General features: G+C 46.8%; 1 protein-coding gene across 2 annotated transcripts in view; it reads right to left on the reverse strand.

The window, feature by feature from the left end:
• Positions 1-445: 445 nt before the first annotated feature.
• The window catches only part of LOC135385896 (uncharacterized), a 341,034-nt gene continuing 328,374 nt past the window's right edge, over positions 446-13,105 (reverse strand). For both annotated transcript variants that reach the window (XM_064615501.1, XM_064615500.1), the window contains exons 4-5: positions 4,451-4,672; positions 446-797 (exon numbers count right to left, since the gene is read on the reverse strand). In XM_064615501.1, coding sequence (XP_064471571.1) covers positions 688-797; positions 4,451-4,672 — 332 coding nt within the window. In that variant the 3' untranslated portion in view covers positions 446-687. The remainder of the gene's footprint in view (positions 798-4,450; positions 4,673-13,105) is intronic.

Genomic DNA, 13,105 nt, shown 5'->3' on the forward strand with positions numbered 1-13,105 from the left:
AAGATGCGAAGGACCTGAAGGGTGTTGGCAGACACATGACCTTACATAACATTACTGAAAAGAAATTAGTTTCTAACTCACTCGTGTGTTTTGAGGACGCTAGAAAAGTGGGCCTCGAACATTTGAGTTCGTGGTGGTCAACCTCTCTTTTAAGCAGTAGCTTTATGGATGAAACGATTTAATTGAGCGACGCGACCTAACACGTGACATCGTATTATCCGGACGCACGCAGTCTTCGAGCGATTATATTTAGTCAGCACACGTGCAAGACAGCAGTTGTGCGGTGACTGCAAGTTTAAAGACTTCCCAATAATTTTAGTGTGTTTTCAAGAAGCCAAGACTATAGCAGCACGTTGCCCAAGGGTCCCTCTCTCACTTTGTGAAGTGTCATCGTGGTACAGTAAAATTAGACTCTGCAACTGAAACTGGCAGAAACTAGAGAAAATACAAGAAGTATCGTTCCTTTACTTGTAGTTGAACTCGGACCAGATAACTGAAACAGTGGGCCGAAACGAAAGTAGTACTTTAGTTCTCCTTGGAGTGTGGGCGCCACGTAAACACCGTATTGTGATGATGACTTCAATCATCATCATGCGGGGCGTTTAGACGCACACGCTGCACGTGGGAGGGAATTCTGCTGGCAGTACAGGTGGCTCCATGCATCGTCCATGGCATGAACCCAGTTGTTTAATATGACGGAATAATGAAGAGCAATGTTGCAGCAAACACGGGCAGTGTCGACAGCAAGGCAGTGAGCAGCAGCGAAGAACGGCACCGGGTAGGCTGACCGCTTGCCTCTGCAAAACAGAAGAAACGTATTGTGGCATTGGATAACGTCAAGACCAAAGGAATGTCGGACAAAAATGATAAGACCAAGTGGATTTCAACGTACTGTGGTGGGGGAGGGGGTACATTATTTCCGGTTACAATAATTTTCATCGGTAGAGGCGTTCTCACATTTAGTGCGGTAACAATCAGTGGCGGAAGCGGAGGTCGGGAATAATAAGAATAGAAGATGAATAATAGAAGAGGAAAATGGGTGAACAAGGCCCTTTCACTCTCTCTCTCTCTCTCTTTCGCATTCGCTACCTTTCTTAAGCTGTAAGCAAAAAACCGTAAACAATGCGAATTGGCCAAATATAAAGGAATTTCTTCGTGTGCAAAATTTATTAGAGCATTGTTCTTGAGTTGCCGACTGCGCAATTTTGAGTCAAGTTCCGGTTTTCTGGAAGCGCAAATAGTCGCAAGCGTTGTAACGAAACAGAAATGTACGAAAGTGGATTGAAACGTAAAGATGGAAGCCAGTGGTTGAGTGAGAAAAAGTCAGGCTTTGGTGTGAGGCAGCGTTAGCCAGTAATGACAGACTGATAGTAGAACGATACGACTGTACAGGACGAAGTAGCAGATAAGGTTCTTTTGGAGAGGGTAAAGGTGTCACGACGCAAAATTTCAAATCTGTGTCGTACGTTTAACAAAGAGTCGGCCATGTACTCCGTCCAGTTGAAGGCATCGCGGGTGAGACTGTGATCTTGTTGAACAGTGACGAACTTATTTGCAGCTGTGATCTTTAATACTGTGGATAACAAACGCATGAATATATATTGACATATGAATTTGCGTTTACTAGTTGCATAGAATTTTAATTCTTAGCAGATCACGTATTTGTTTTTAGCAGAGCGCACTCCAGAAACACGAAACGGACTCTGCCTTTCTCCCTGACTTTTTTCTTTTTTGTAAAGTTTCATTTGTACTTACATCACCATTTCTACTCTTTTTCCCTTCCTTCTAGGGATGATGAAACGAGAGTCCGCCATTAAAGCGCATACACTAAATAAAAGAGCTGCCTATACCCGTAAATGCCATCCGCAAAGCTTTCATTTCATTTTCCTTTAGAGCGAAGAATCCGCAAAGGCGAAGCAGGTTTTCCATCATTTGTTCTTCTTCTTCTTTTTAATCGTACGATTCGCGCTCGATGATCTTTACAACTTATCCTCCTGTCTTGTTCGTGGGCCTAAGTGTGGGTTTTTGGCAAAGTGCTTCGTTACCGTTCGTGAAATGAGCGTCATGACAGGCGATAGGCAGCGTTTAACTCTAGTTTAACGTCTGGAGCCCTTCGCGCGTGCTTAACAGACCGCGACTGCTTGCTCTTTGTTCTGGTTCCGTTAAAAGTAATTGTCGCTTTTAATACGTCAGTGCGACGGTAGTTGTAGCGGTTAGTTCGTTGTCGGCCATGGCATGGGGTTATGTATTTGGTGCAACAGTAAGTATATGCATTGCACGCTGCAGGAGTCTAGAAACATCAAAAGATACATCCACAGCTATGCAGAGATTGAAAGAGCACTTAAGTGTTTACAGGATTTTGTTTATAGATAAGGGATATTTTTTTATAAGGGGGTATGCAAAGTTTTATAGACAAGGAAGTTAATTGTTTCACAAATATATTAAATTAGGCTAGTTTGTACACGTTGACTTGAAAGAAAATTAGTGTACGTTACAAAACGAGGCAGAGTACAAGGGAAGAGGACACGGGCTAACTAGCGACTGCAGAAATGTTAATGAAACCACACAAACATGCAGAATAGATACCCAAACCAATTTTTCGCCATGACGCCTCAAGTAAACCGCACTCAGATCCCGAAACACACGCTATCTTACAGGGAAATCACGTAACAAACATGCATGATGAGCCATAAAGTTGACTACCTAGAAATGCTGTCTCCCTCGAAAACGAATTCACAGTCGGGTGGCTTATACAACGTTCTCCACGCTTTTCTACGATACATATGCCTGAATCACCTCCCAAATTCTTTCCTCCCTTGCCCTCCCGACGACACTTGTGGACCGAAATGCCGGCCTTCACCCACACTCTTTGCTGTGATCAACCAAATACCCAAGTGGAGTTCCTGCCAATGACGCTCAATGCTCCATTATTCTTGTGCTGATACATCATGCCATGTGTTCCAACATCGGTTTAATTTATTTGTGGGAAGAAGTATGTGGATTGGTTGTCAGGGGCACCAATCTGCCTCTTGCTCTCTGAAACCACAAGGCAGCACGATGATCTAGACAAACGCCCTCATACATGAAGGGGGGGGGGGGTAGGGGGAGACGTTGGGTAGACGAGCAAAATGAAGGGGCTACCAAACAATAACCTTCTCTGTATGTTGAAACGTTGTGGAGTGAAGCAGCGTGTGCGAAGAAACGAAGGAGGTGATCTGGCCACAAATTACTACACGCTAGATCATGTAATCGTAAAGTTACAACTCTACAGAGGATCTATTTCCTTGTCTTTCAGTGTGATCAGACTTTCCAGGTCTGCGTACAATACAATATCAGCGTAAACTTTAATCATATTTTTTTCTGAACTCAACCGTTCAACGAGAAGCGGTGAAGCGAATGTCACTCTATATGGAAAGCCTCAAACCTGTGGTACTATTTTCACCGCTTTTTATGGAACAGATGAGTCGCCATTTTCGCCCACCTTAACGGTATTTTCCACGCCTTAATATATCAGCGATCCACGTAAGCCCATATTTATCACTAATGGAAGGAAGGATGTAAACAATGGGTACTCCGAGGAATGTTTGCTCACGAACTCCCATAATTACTTCGGCGGGCTATATCCTCCTATATATCACGGCTTACGAGCACGCTCATCTATCACTTACTCTCTGCTCATGCGACTGGAAAGCTCGCGTGTGACGTGTGCAAGCAGGGATATCTGCGCACCCGCGGTAAAATTATTCCACAGGACGACCAATGGGTGAAAAACGCCGTATTCCTTGTAGCAAGTGTCACAACAACAATAAATGAAGGAGAAGTGATGATGACATGGGATGTTTCCCCGTGGTAGCCACAGGACCCTACCCCACTTCACAGAGTTTAATATGAGAGGATGAATTATGGTGAACGCGAAGCGACGACAGGTCGGAGTTCTATTTAGTGCTCTTCGAGGAGTCCATGTGCCAACCGGCTGAAGAGCACCCGCTTTTTGGGTAACGCAGACATACAAGGTACACTAAGTAGAATACAGAAATCAAACTTAAAAAAAAAAAAAGAAGAGAGGTTACGTTTTAGATATGGACTTTATACCTAGTGCAACAACAGACGTAAGCCCTACGACGTCAAGTCATCCAATACCATGGAGTGAAGCGACAGGATATTTTCAGACAGGACCCTTGACTCCAATGAGACCCCTTGTTCACAGTCTAAAATAATGAATGCGCAAACGCTGCCATATATCAGGCCTTCGGCGTAACTGTGACCACTGACATTCGATATGTGCTGTCTGGGCTTCTTTTCAAAGGTGGGCGTTTAGACACGCTTCCACTCCAAAGAGAATGACTCCTGTTCGTTACTTCAGACGGACGACCACATCGCCGCGCGTACATTTGTAAACCGAAAAGCGAGAAAACGAGAGTGGTACGAAGTAGTACAATAACTCACATACCGCAGAGAATGTGTTTGAGCGGCACGACGGGAGCTGCGATCTGAGGTAGGACCCAAGACCCGTTCCTGCAGACGAGCTCATGAGGACCCAGCAGGGCTAGTCCTTCCAAGCAGAAGTAACGGACGCGGGACCCTTCGCCAGGCGTCCGCCAGCAGGTCTCCTCGCCCGTGATGTTGTAGTATCCGTTCACGATCTCTGGAGGATCGTGTGGGCAGCCAGCATCTGATGGTTTAACAAAAAAGTGTAGGTGTTATTTACTTTCGCTTGCAGAGCATATATGAAAAATTGCCTCACAGAACTTTACGCTGTTCCCGTAGAACCACATTCTTTTTGCAGTATTTGGTTCTTCGGTACTGTTCCGTATTTAAGTACAAGTAGTTCAACCGTAATAATGAATTCAAAGTGGCTTTTTTATCGTGGTATTCTATCACGACCTTGCACGTTGTGAAATTGACCATTCCTTCACCCCACAGTCACTAACAGCTCCTTTTGAGCCTGTGCACGACCCCGGTTCAGTTGACTAGGTAACAAGGAAGGAGAAACAAAAACGGACGATCATGAAAATCAATACTATATACATACGGCATGAACTGTAAAAGTAATAATATTCGTGAGGGTCCCACTTTTCGCGAATTTTGCGAATATGGATGACGGGAAATTACAGACAAATTGTAAGTTGCAAGGAAGGCGTTTCGCTCACTAAGTCGAAATTTCCCACTGAACACAATTTATTGCAGCACGATTTAGCACACATTTAGCAATGTTCACACTGCTGGACATCGATTCCACGCTTGTTCGAAAAGCAAACGTCACTCGAGCCTCGTTCTCAACTCGGCAATGGTGGTGGCGGTGAAAGGGCTCGCCGTTGTCGGCCTCACAGAGGTGGTCAACGTCACGACTGACGCCCTGGGGGAATGTGCGCCCCGGGCCGACTTCTAAGGGAACTCGACAATGTATGCTTGATCGTCAACGTCAAGGTCACCAGTGAAAGATTTGATCGACAATTCCCCATATCCCTGCGAAGCGTTATGATACAGATGATACAACTGCCATAACATGCATCGCAAAACTAAAGTCCCGCGACTGGTGGGTTGGTGTAAAAAAGAAAAATATAGAAAAGTAATGCGAAATATTCCTTAAATGTCCTACGTACAAAATTCACGAGTTATTAAGACCGCGAAATTAACCATTTTTACGACAATGCAAAAGATAATAATATTCGACGACATTTACTTTTTGGAGTTTGAGTTGGACGGAATAAAAATAATACGGAGAGGTTGAACTTGTGACCTGACAAGTTCTGCTACTCCGAGAAAACAAAACAAAAAGCAAAACAAAACAGCAACAACAACAACAAAAAGAGATGACTAGGCTATGCTGTACGGCGCAGTGTTTATGGGCACATGACCGTCAGAGGATCGCGCCACACAGGAACCAGGGCATCACGTACAGATGAATTAGTACTGAGCATCAAGAGAACAACTTGAGATGAAGCCTACGAGAGCCTTGAATGCGGCATCTCTCTGGTTGGCGTCCCACGTCCCCCGGACCTTCTCTATGGAGAAAGCTTCTGTTGTCCAGACGAGTTAGTGCGGCCCGCATGGTCTTCCGTTGGCGACTGATGTCTTCTGCACTCCATAAAAATATGTTCAGTATTTTCTTCCATCCCACACACTGGGCAATCCGGGGAATCCGCCTTGCCCACCATATGCAGGAAATGCCGTCCATACGGGACGTTCAGGCGTGCACGATGTAGAAATGTTGCGATACTTCTGGCAGTCGAGGGAGGGATGCTGAATTTTAGTTTCAGGTCTATTCTTCTGAGAAGAGATGACCCACCATCACCTTGTAGCCATTTGCGTTTGCACATGTCCTCTGTCATGGACCTTAGTAGAAGTTTGATGTCCGACCCTGTATACATCACGACGTATTTGGTGGAAGCCAGGTGTGCAATTCCAGCTAGCTCGTCTGCAGTTTCGTTACAGCGGATGCCAATGTGCCCCGGAATCCATTGGAAGATAACGTCATGTCCCAGGTCCGCACATCTCTTGTATTCCGTTAGGATCTCCTTCACCGTTGAAGCTGTCCAACTGTTCCCCAAGAAAGCCAACATGGCCTCCAGTCCAGCTTTTGAGTCGCTGTAGACAATCCAGTGCGCAGGTCGCGCGTGCGTGGCTATGTATCTCACGGCAAGGTGTATAGCTACCAGTTCCGCTGTCGTGGAAGAGGTCCTATGGGATAACCGCACTATGCCCTCCTTGAAGTGCTGCGGTACACGTATGCCGCTGCAGATCCGGATTTTGTCGTGGAGCCATCGGTGAACATAGCAATTCTTGGCTGGTTGTTTTCCAACATGGACAGGCAGTATTGTTTCAGGGCCGAAGGCGGCAGATTTGACTTTTGATGATGGACACCTGGCACCGTGGTGTAGATGCGAGGACAGCCAAGCGACCATGGAGGATGTAAGATCGTACACGGAGAAGGCCTCTTAGGCAGAGTCTTCCGGTATGGGGAAACGGCCTCAGAGAAAGAAGAGTTTCTACGGTGCACTTTCCGTACCAGAGGATGCCTGTCGTGTTGCATGCGCGCGTGTGCGTGTTGCGTTCTCAATACATCCACCGGTGGTTCTCTGGCCTCCGCTGTAGACAGTGTGTTAGAAGAAGCAACGGGTACACCTAGGCAGACTTTGAGACTTCTTGTCAGGACGCTCTGAAGCGTCTTCTCCGAGGTCTCGCTAATGCCATGCAGGACCGGTAGATGATATTCCATCACCTGCCGAATAAGTGCTTTATGAGCAGTGAGGAGGGACAAGGTCGACATTCCCCACCTGGGACCTGCGAAATGACGCAGGATGTTGGTACGCGCGACGACTCTGTCCTTCAAGCACTTAACGTGAGCAGCCCATGATAGCTAACGGTCGATGACAACTCCTAGGAAACGGTGATGTGGCACTCTCTGAGTCGGCTGATCGGTGAGCTTCAGTTGGAAGTTCTTCATCTTCTTCCTAGTGAAAGGCAGGTACACAGTTTTCTCGGGGGATATGTCCATACCCCTTTCAGTCAAGAATGTGTGTGTGCAATCAAGGGCTGTCTGAAGCCGCCGCTGCAAGGCTGGCAACTGAACTTACGATGACCATAGGCATATATCATCGGCGTACATACCGATATGCACACCCTTAGGGAGTTGCTGAGGAAGAAGTGCCATAACTACATTGAATAGTAGGGGACTAAGTACACTCCCTTGACGTACACCGCTGGGGACGTCGTGATTGTCACTGCCTCCGTCTTCCGTGTGCATGTGTACGGAACGGCCTCGCAGGAAGTCCGCAATCCAGCGAAGGAGCCGACCGTGAATTCCACGGATGTACAGGCCATGAAATACATGGTGATGACTAACTGTGTCATATGCTCTGCGAATGTCTAAAAAGGCCGCCACCGTGACTCGACCTTCGGCTCGCTCGTGCTCCACGTAGGTGACCAGATCCAATATGCCGTCCATGGTGCATCTGCCCTTCCTGAAACCGGACATACAGTCCGGAAATAATTTGTTTGTTTCTAGGATCCACTCGATTCGGTGTAGGATCATTCTCTCCATCACCTTGCAGACACAGCTGGACAGGCTTATTGATCGAAAGGCTGCTATATCACGAGGGGACTTTCCTGGCTTAAGGACTGGGACCAGCTTCGAAACTTTCCAAGCGGGGGGAAGCGCATCGCCATGCCAAATCTCATTGAAGATCTTCAGCAAAGCTTCCTGCGCCGCGACGCCGATACATTGGATGTGTTTGTAGGTGACTCCGTCGGACCTGGCGACGATTTGCTTCGCCTTGACTTTGACGCGGCAGTAAATTCCGCAACACTGCAGTCGACGTCGTGGGAGGCTACGAGTGCATGAAAGATGATGATCAGTTTCTCTCTTGTTCTACGAGTGCATCTTTTGTCAGGTCTGTGGCCTTGCAAGCCTCCTCAGCAGAAAGATGATATGCCTGTGTCTGCGATGATTCAGATGATCTGATAACCAGCCTGCAAAAGTCATTTGCAAGTGTTCTCTCGTCTGTGTTCTAGGGAAGCGCTAAGGCTCTGAAAGGCTGTAGTTGTGTGCTTTGCGACCCGGACCGGATCAGCTGCCGGATCAGCTGCCACACACGAGTCGTCGGCGTAGGCGGAGTAAGCACTGAGCAGAAGTGTCGCCACTGCTATGAAGTTCCTCTTAACTGCATTGTATAGCATTTGACATGAGGTATCCGAGGATCAAACGTCAACTATACAGGGTGTCCACGCTAAGTGTGAACAGATTTTTAAAAAATATATCAATCACTTTTTCCGAGATGAAATCAATTGCAATATAGCATATGCTGAAGGGCACTCCCTAGGGGGGGGGGGGCATTAACAGACTCCTAAGGCAATGTCTTAATTAACTTTCAATAATTAACTTTTTAATTATAAAAGCTACGAAGTTGCTCCAATGAGAACATCTGATCTCTTCGGTCACCAGATACTAAAGCCGTTTTCAGAACAAAAATCCGTTCGATAGACCGTCCGCAAAAATTCGTGAAGGAACGCACTTTTTTTTTCTTTATTTTATTCATTGCGCATCTCTAGAGACGCGTCTTTCCTTCGTCCCAAATACGAGAGGATGAAAGAGCACACTATCGCCTCTTGCGTCCTGGAAAAAGATTAAAAGAAAACAGAAAATGCAGCCCAAGATAAGGGAAGTCGCGATAGAGTCACCCGTTAGGTTTGTGTTTTTGTTTTGTTTCCGCAAGTTAAAGCTAATCTTCAACGCATGAGGCGGCACTGTGCTCTTTCACTCTCTCACACTGGGGGTAAAGGAAAGCCGCTTCTTTGAAGATGCGCAATAAACCAAATAAAGAAAAAAATGGCGTTCCTTCACGAATTTTTTGCGGACGATCTACCGAACGGATTTTTGTTCTGAAAACGGTTTTGGTATCTAGTGACCGAAGAGATCAGATGTTCTCATTGGAGCAACTTCGTAGCTTTTATAATTAAAAAGTTAATTATTGAAAGTTAATTAAGACATTGCCTTAGGAGTCTGTTAATGCCCCCCTAGGGAGAGCCCTTCAGGATATGCTATATTGCAATTGATTTCATCTCGGAAAAAGTGATTGATATATTTTTAAACAATCTGTTCACACTTAGCGTGGACACCCTGTATGTACCGTTCATATTACTAAACCCCCGAGACTAGAAACTACGAGAACAGATACACAGGGACAAAGTCTCGGACAAAGTTTTCGTATTCCCTATATCTCGATCGGGATTTTAGTAATATGAATTCTAATTACCAGCTCGCTTGGGATTGGATTGGAAAAAGAAAGAAAAATATGGAGAGGTTAGTCCCGACCCAGTCAGAACTGGCTACTCCAAAACGCGTTTGTGGGTGAAAAGAAAGAAAGAAAAAGGTTAGCTACGAAAAATAGAACGAACAAACGAACAACCAAAAACAGGAAACAAGAAAGGGGTAGAGTGGGTGTAGCAGGATGAAGCATAAAGGAAAACGGGAGAAAGGAAAGGGGGAGACGTTCGACGCCGAGAAACACTCACTGCACAATGTCAGATATAGTGCGAACACAATGTCACCGAATTTTTCACAGAGTGTCAAGCAAGTCCGAAGCGGTAAGGAAGTCCACAAGAGCGCGCAATGCCGGCACCTGGTGTTGGGCAGGCCAGCAGCCTAGAACCTTCCCAACGGAGAAAGGGCGATTGTTGAGGCGGGCTAGTGCCACCTCAAGGGAAAGACGAGGCTCTCTGTATCGAGGGCAGGCTTCTATAACATGCTCTGTGTCCTCCAATACCCCGCACTCAGAACAAGTCGGTGTGGAAACCTTCCCAGGTTTAAAGAGGAGGCGGCCTGTATATGGCACATTGAGACGTAGCCGGTGAATGATGGAGGTAACGGCCCGGGGGAGCAATGGGGACATTAAAAACTGCAGGTCTGGATCCACTTTGTGCAGCAGTGAGTTAACTGGGACGCATCGACGCCAGTGTTCCCCGCTCAGACGTTTCACTACTGCGTTTATCGTGCTCTTTGCATCCCCTCTTGTGAAGTAGACGAGGTGCGTGCGAACGCCACACGCTAGATGGGCACACCTGGCAGCTGCATCCGCAGCCTCATTTCCGGGGACACCGCAATGGCCAGGGACCCACTGCATCTGGATGTCATGTCCCCGTGATACGGCAGAGGTGTACACTTCAAGGGCGTCATGCACCATTGGAGACAGACATCCCGATCCTGTAGAGTAGAGAAGTACTTGTAAGGCGGCTTTGGAGTCGGTGTAGATGGACCACTGAGCTGGGGATGGAGCGGATGCAATGAAGACAAGCGCCATACAAATCGCGTGCAGTTCCGCCGCCGCCGCCGACGTGCGGTGTGAGAGTCTTGCACATCCTTCGCACCAGCTCGCTTGCTTTTTGGCACTTCTTTCATTGTATGTATCGTTGAAACTGTTTCAGTCTTTGACGTCTTTGAGACCACAAAGACTCACTTCCTTTAAAAATCCATCCATTCCATTCTTAAACTAAGAATCCTTCGTGTTTCTTTTATATGTGCAGCGCACATATAAAAGATCGCATGTGCGCACGCGAAGCGTTATTTCCGCACATTAGTCTGCCCACGTTTTGCACAGAGCGCACGAAAGTCATTAGACAGGTCATAATAGCCTCACCAAGACCTTCCAGACAACGTAGATGGGTAGAAATCCAGCGAACAGGCAACTCCCTTCCAGACAACGTGTTTTCTAGCTGCACCTCATAACGTAAGAACATTAAGAAAAGTAGTTGAAATGTTTTCAAGCTGGACCTGACAGCGCATAAGTAATGGTACGTTCTCCGCATAAATCAGCTTCCCACATCGTCGTCCAACCATTGTAGATTCACCAATGCCTCTGACGAAAGCGGTAGTTCCTTCCTGGCACTATGACAGGGGTCGCGCGGTGAAACCCTCATTCTGGGATAACTCTAATATGCGACCTACACTTACTACCTTACACGGATAATCGATAAATTGTTCGAACGCATGCGTCAAGGCATGCTGCTCCGCTTCGTTGGTTTCTCCGTTATTGATTATGCAGTGTGTAAGTATACGTGAGTGGGAGTTACACAGAACAAGCGTATCTAATATAACCTTCCTCTGTGTGTGAAGGTCGAGCGATTGTCAAAATGTCAAGGGTTACGAGAATAATACTGCAAAGTGAACCCTCAGTGCTTCGTATGTCCCAGCTCCTCCACAGACCATCTCAAAAGTGCTGGTCACTGCGATGGCGTGCGAAAATACTCGAATAACACCTTACGTAACAAGCACAATCTAGGCTGTACCGATAAACATCGTGAAGGTTACCTGACGCAATTGACGCTTCGACCAACGACCGTTCAATCTCGCCAAGATTCTCGGACCGTGGTCGAACGCTGCCCACCAGACGCAAGGCCTTCGTGTTCTTGCGGAGTTCTTGCGCTCCACCGGTCTGGCGACGGATCTTTAAACGTACTCCTCCCATCATAATCCCGTCATCCGCTCCCAAAGAGCAATGGGACAGTGCACCGCCACAGCGGCAGTGAATCGCCCACCTCATCATCGTCTAATGTATATGTGTGTCATCTCTTTCTGCCCGTTCGTGCGTTCGTTACCGTATGTGTGTGAAGTCTTCTTATCACCCCTCTTACGAAGTTGTTGGGATATCCCGCTTCCCTTATACCCCTGTTACACGGGCAGCCTTCGACGACTGTTGAAGCCAACTGCCTTGAAAAACGCCCGTATAGCGCTAGCAAGCGTGGTGCTTCCGAAGGAGCGCGCCGTTGTCGGCCTCACAGAAGTCGGCAACGTCACGACTAACGCTCTGGAGGCTCTAATGTGCGTCCTGGTACCTCTAAGTCTCGACGTGGCATGGCCAGCGCGCTAACCACTGAGCTACACGAGATGGTACAACCGTGTACATTTGCAGGGTATCGTACTAAAGAAGGACGAATCACTTTCATCAACTTACACATGGGTTCATGCAAAATGCGCCAAAGTGCTACAACTCATTTTATTTTTTGAACGCCCTATTTTAGGAACATACGTTCCTTCAACACAACGTTGAATTTGTCTCAACGATCCGCCTTCGATGAACGAAGTAAAGTGGTGCAAATGAGCTGGATAAGAAAGAGGTAACACTTCCTTGAGTCCGATGAACAGACAAGGCGATGAGAACGACACAGCGCTGAATCCAGCAATGAAGCTTTAATGCTGTAGATACAGTAAGACAGGGAGAAGGGAGCCTTGCCCCGAAATTGTTCGCGATACTGCGCACCACAAACGCAATGATCGCTCATTTCATGCAGAGAGTCAAACCAAACACGAACCTGAACCGAAAATAGCTATTAACCGTTATTTGTAACCGAACCGGAACCACGAGTATAACGTTAAAAAATTCGGGAACTGGTTCGAATAACGGTTCACAACTACCCCAATAACCGCTTGTGGGAGAAATTTAAATTATGCTGCGTAGAGTGTGACTGATGTGCCAACGACTTTCACGTGCCACACTTCAAGGAAAGAAGTGATGTAGCATTACAAAGGAGCGTCGCAAAGACGATGCACAAAATGACAATTTACTCGGTGTGAGCAAATTTAGTCCTTTTGAGGGCTAAATGAATTGCC

The sequence above is a fragment of the Ornithodoros turicata genome, chromosome 2 (genome assembly GCF_037126465.1).
Source record: "Ornithodoros turicata isolate Travis chromosome 2, ASM3712646v1, whole genome shotgun sequence".
NCBI lineage: Eukaryota > Metazoa > Arthropoda > Arachnida > Ixodida > Argasidae > Ornithodoros > Ornithodoros turicata.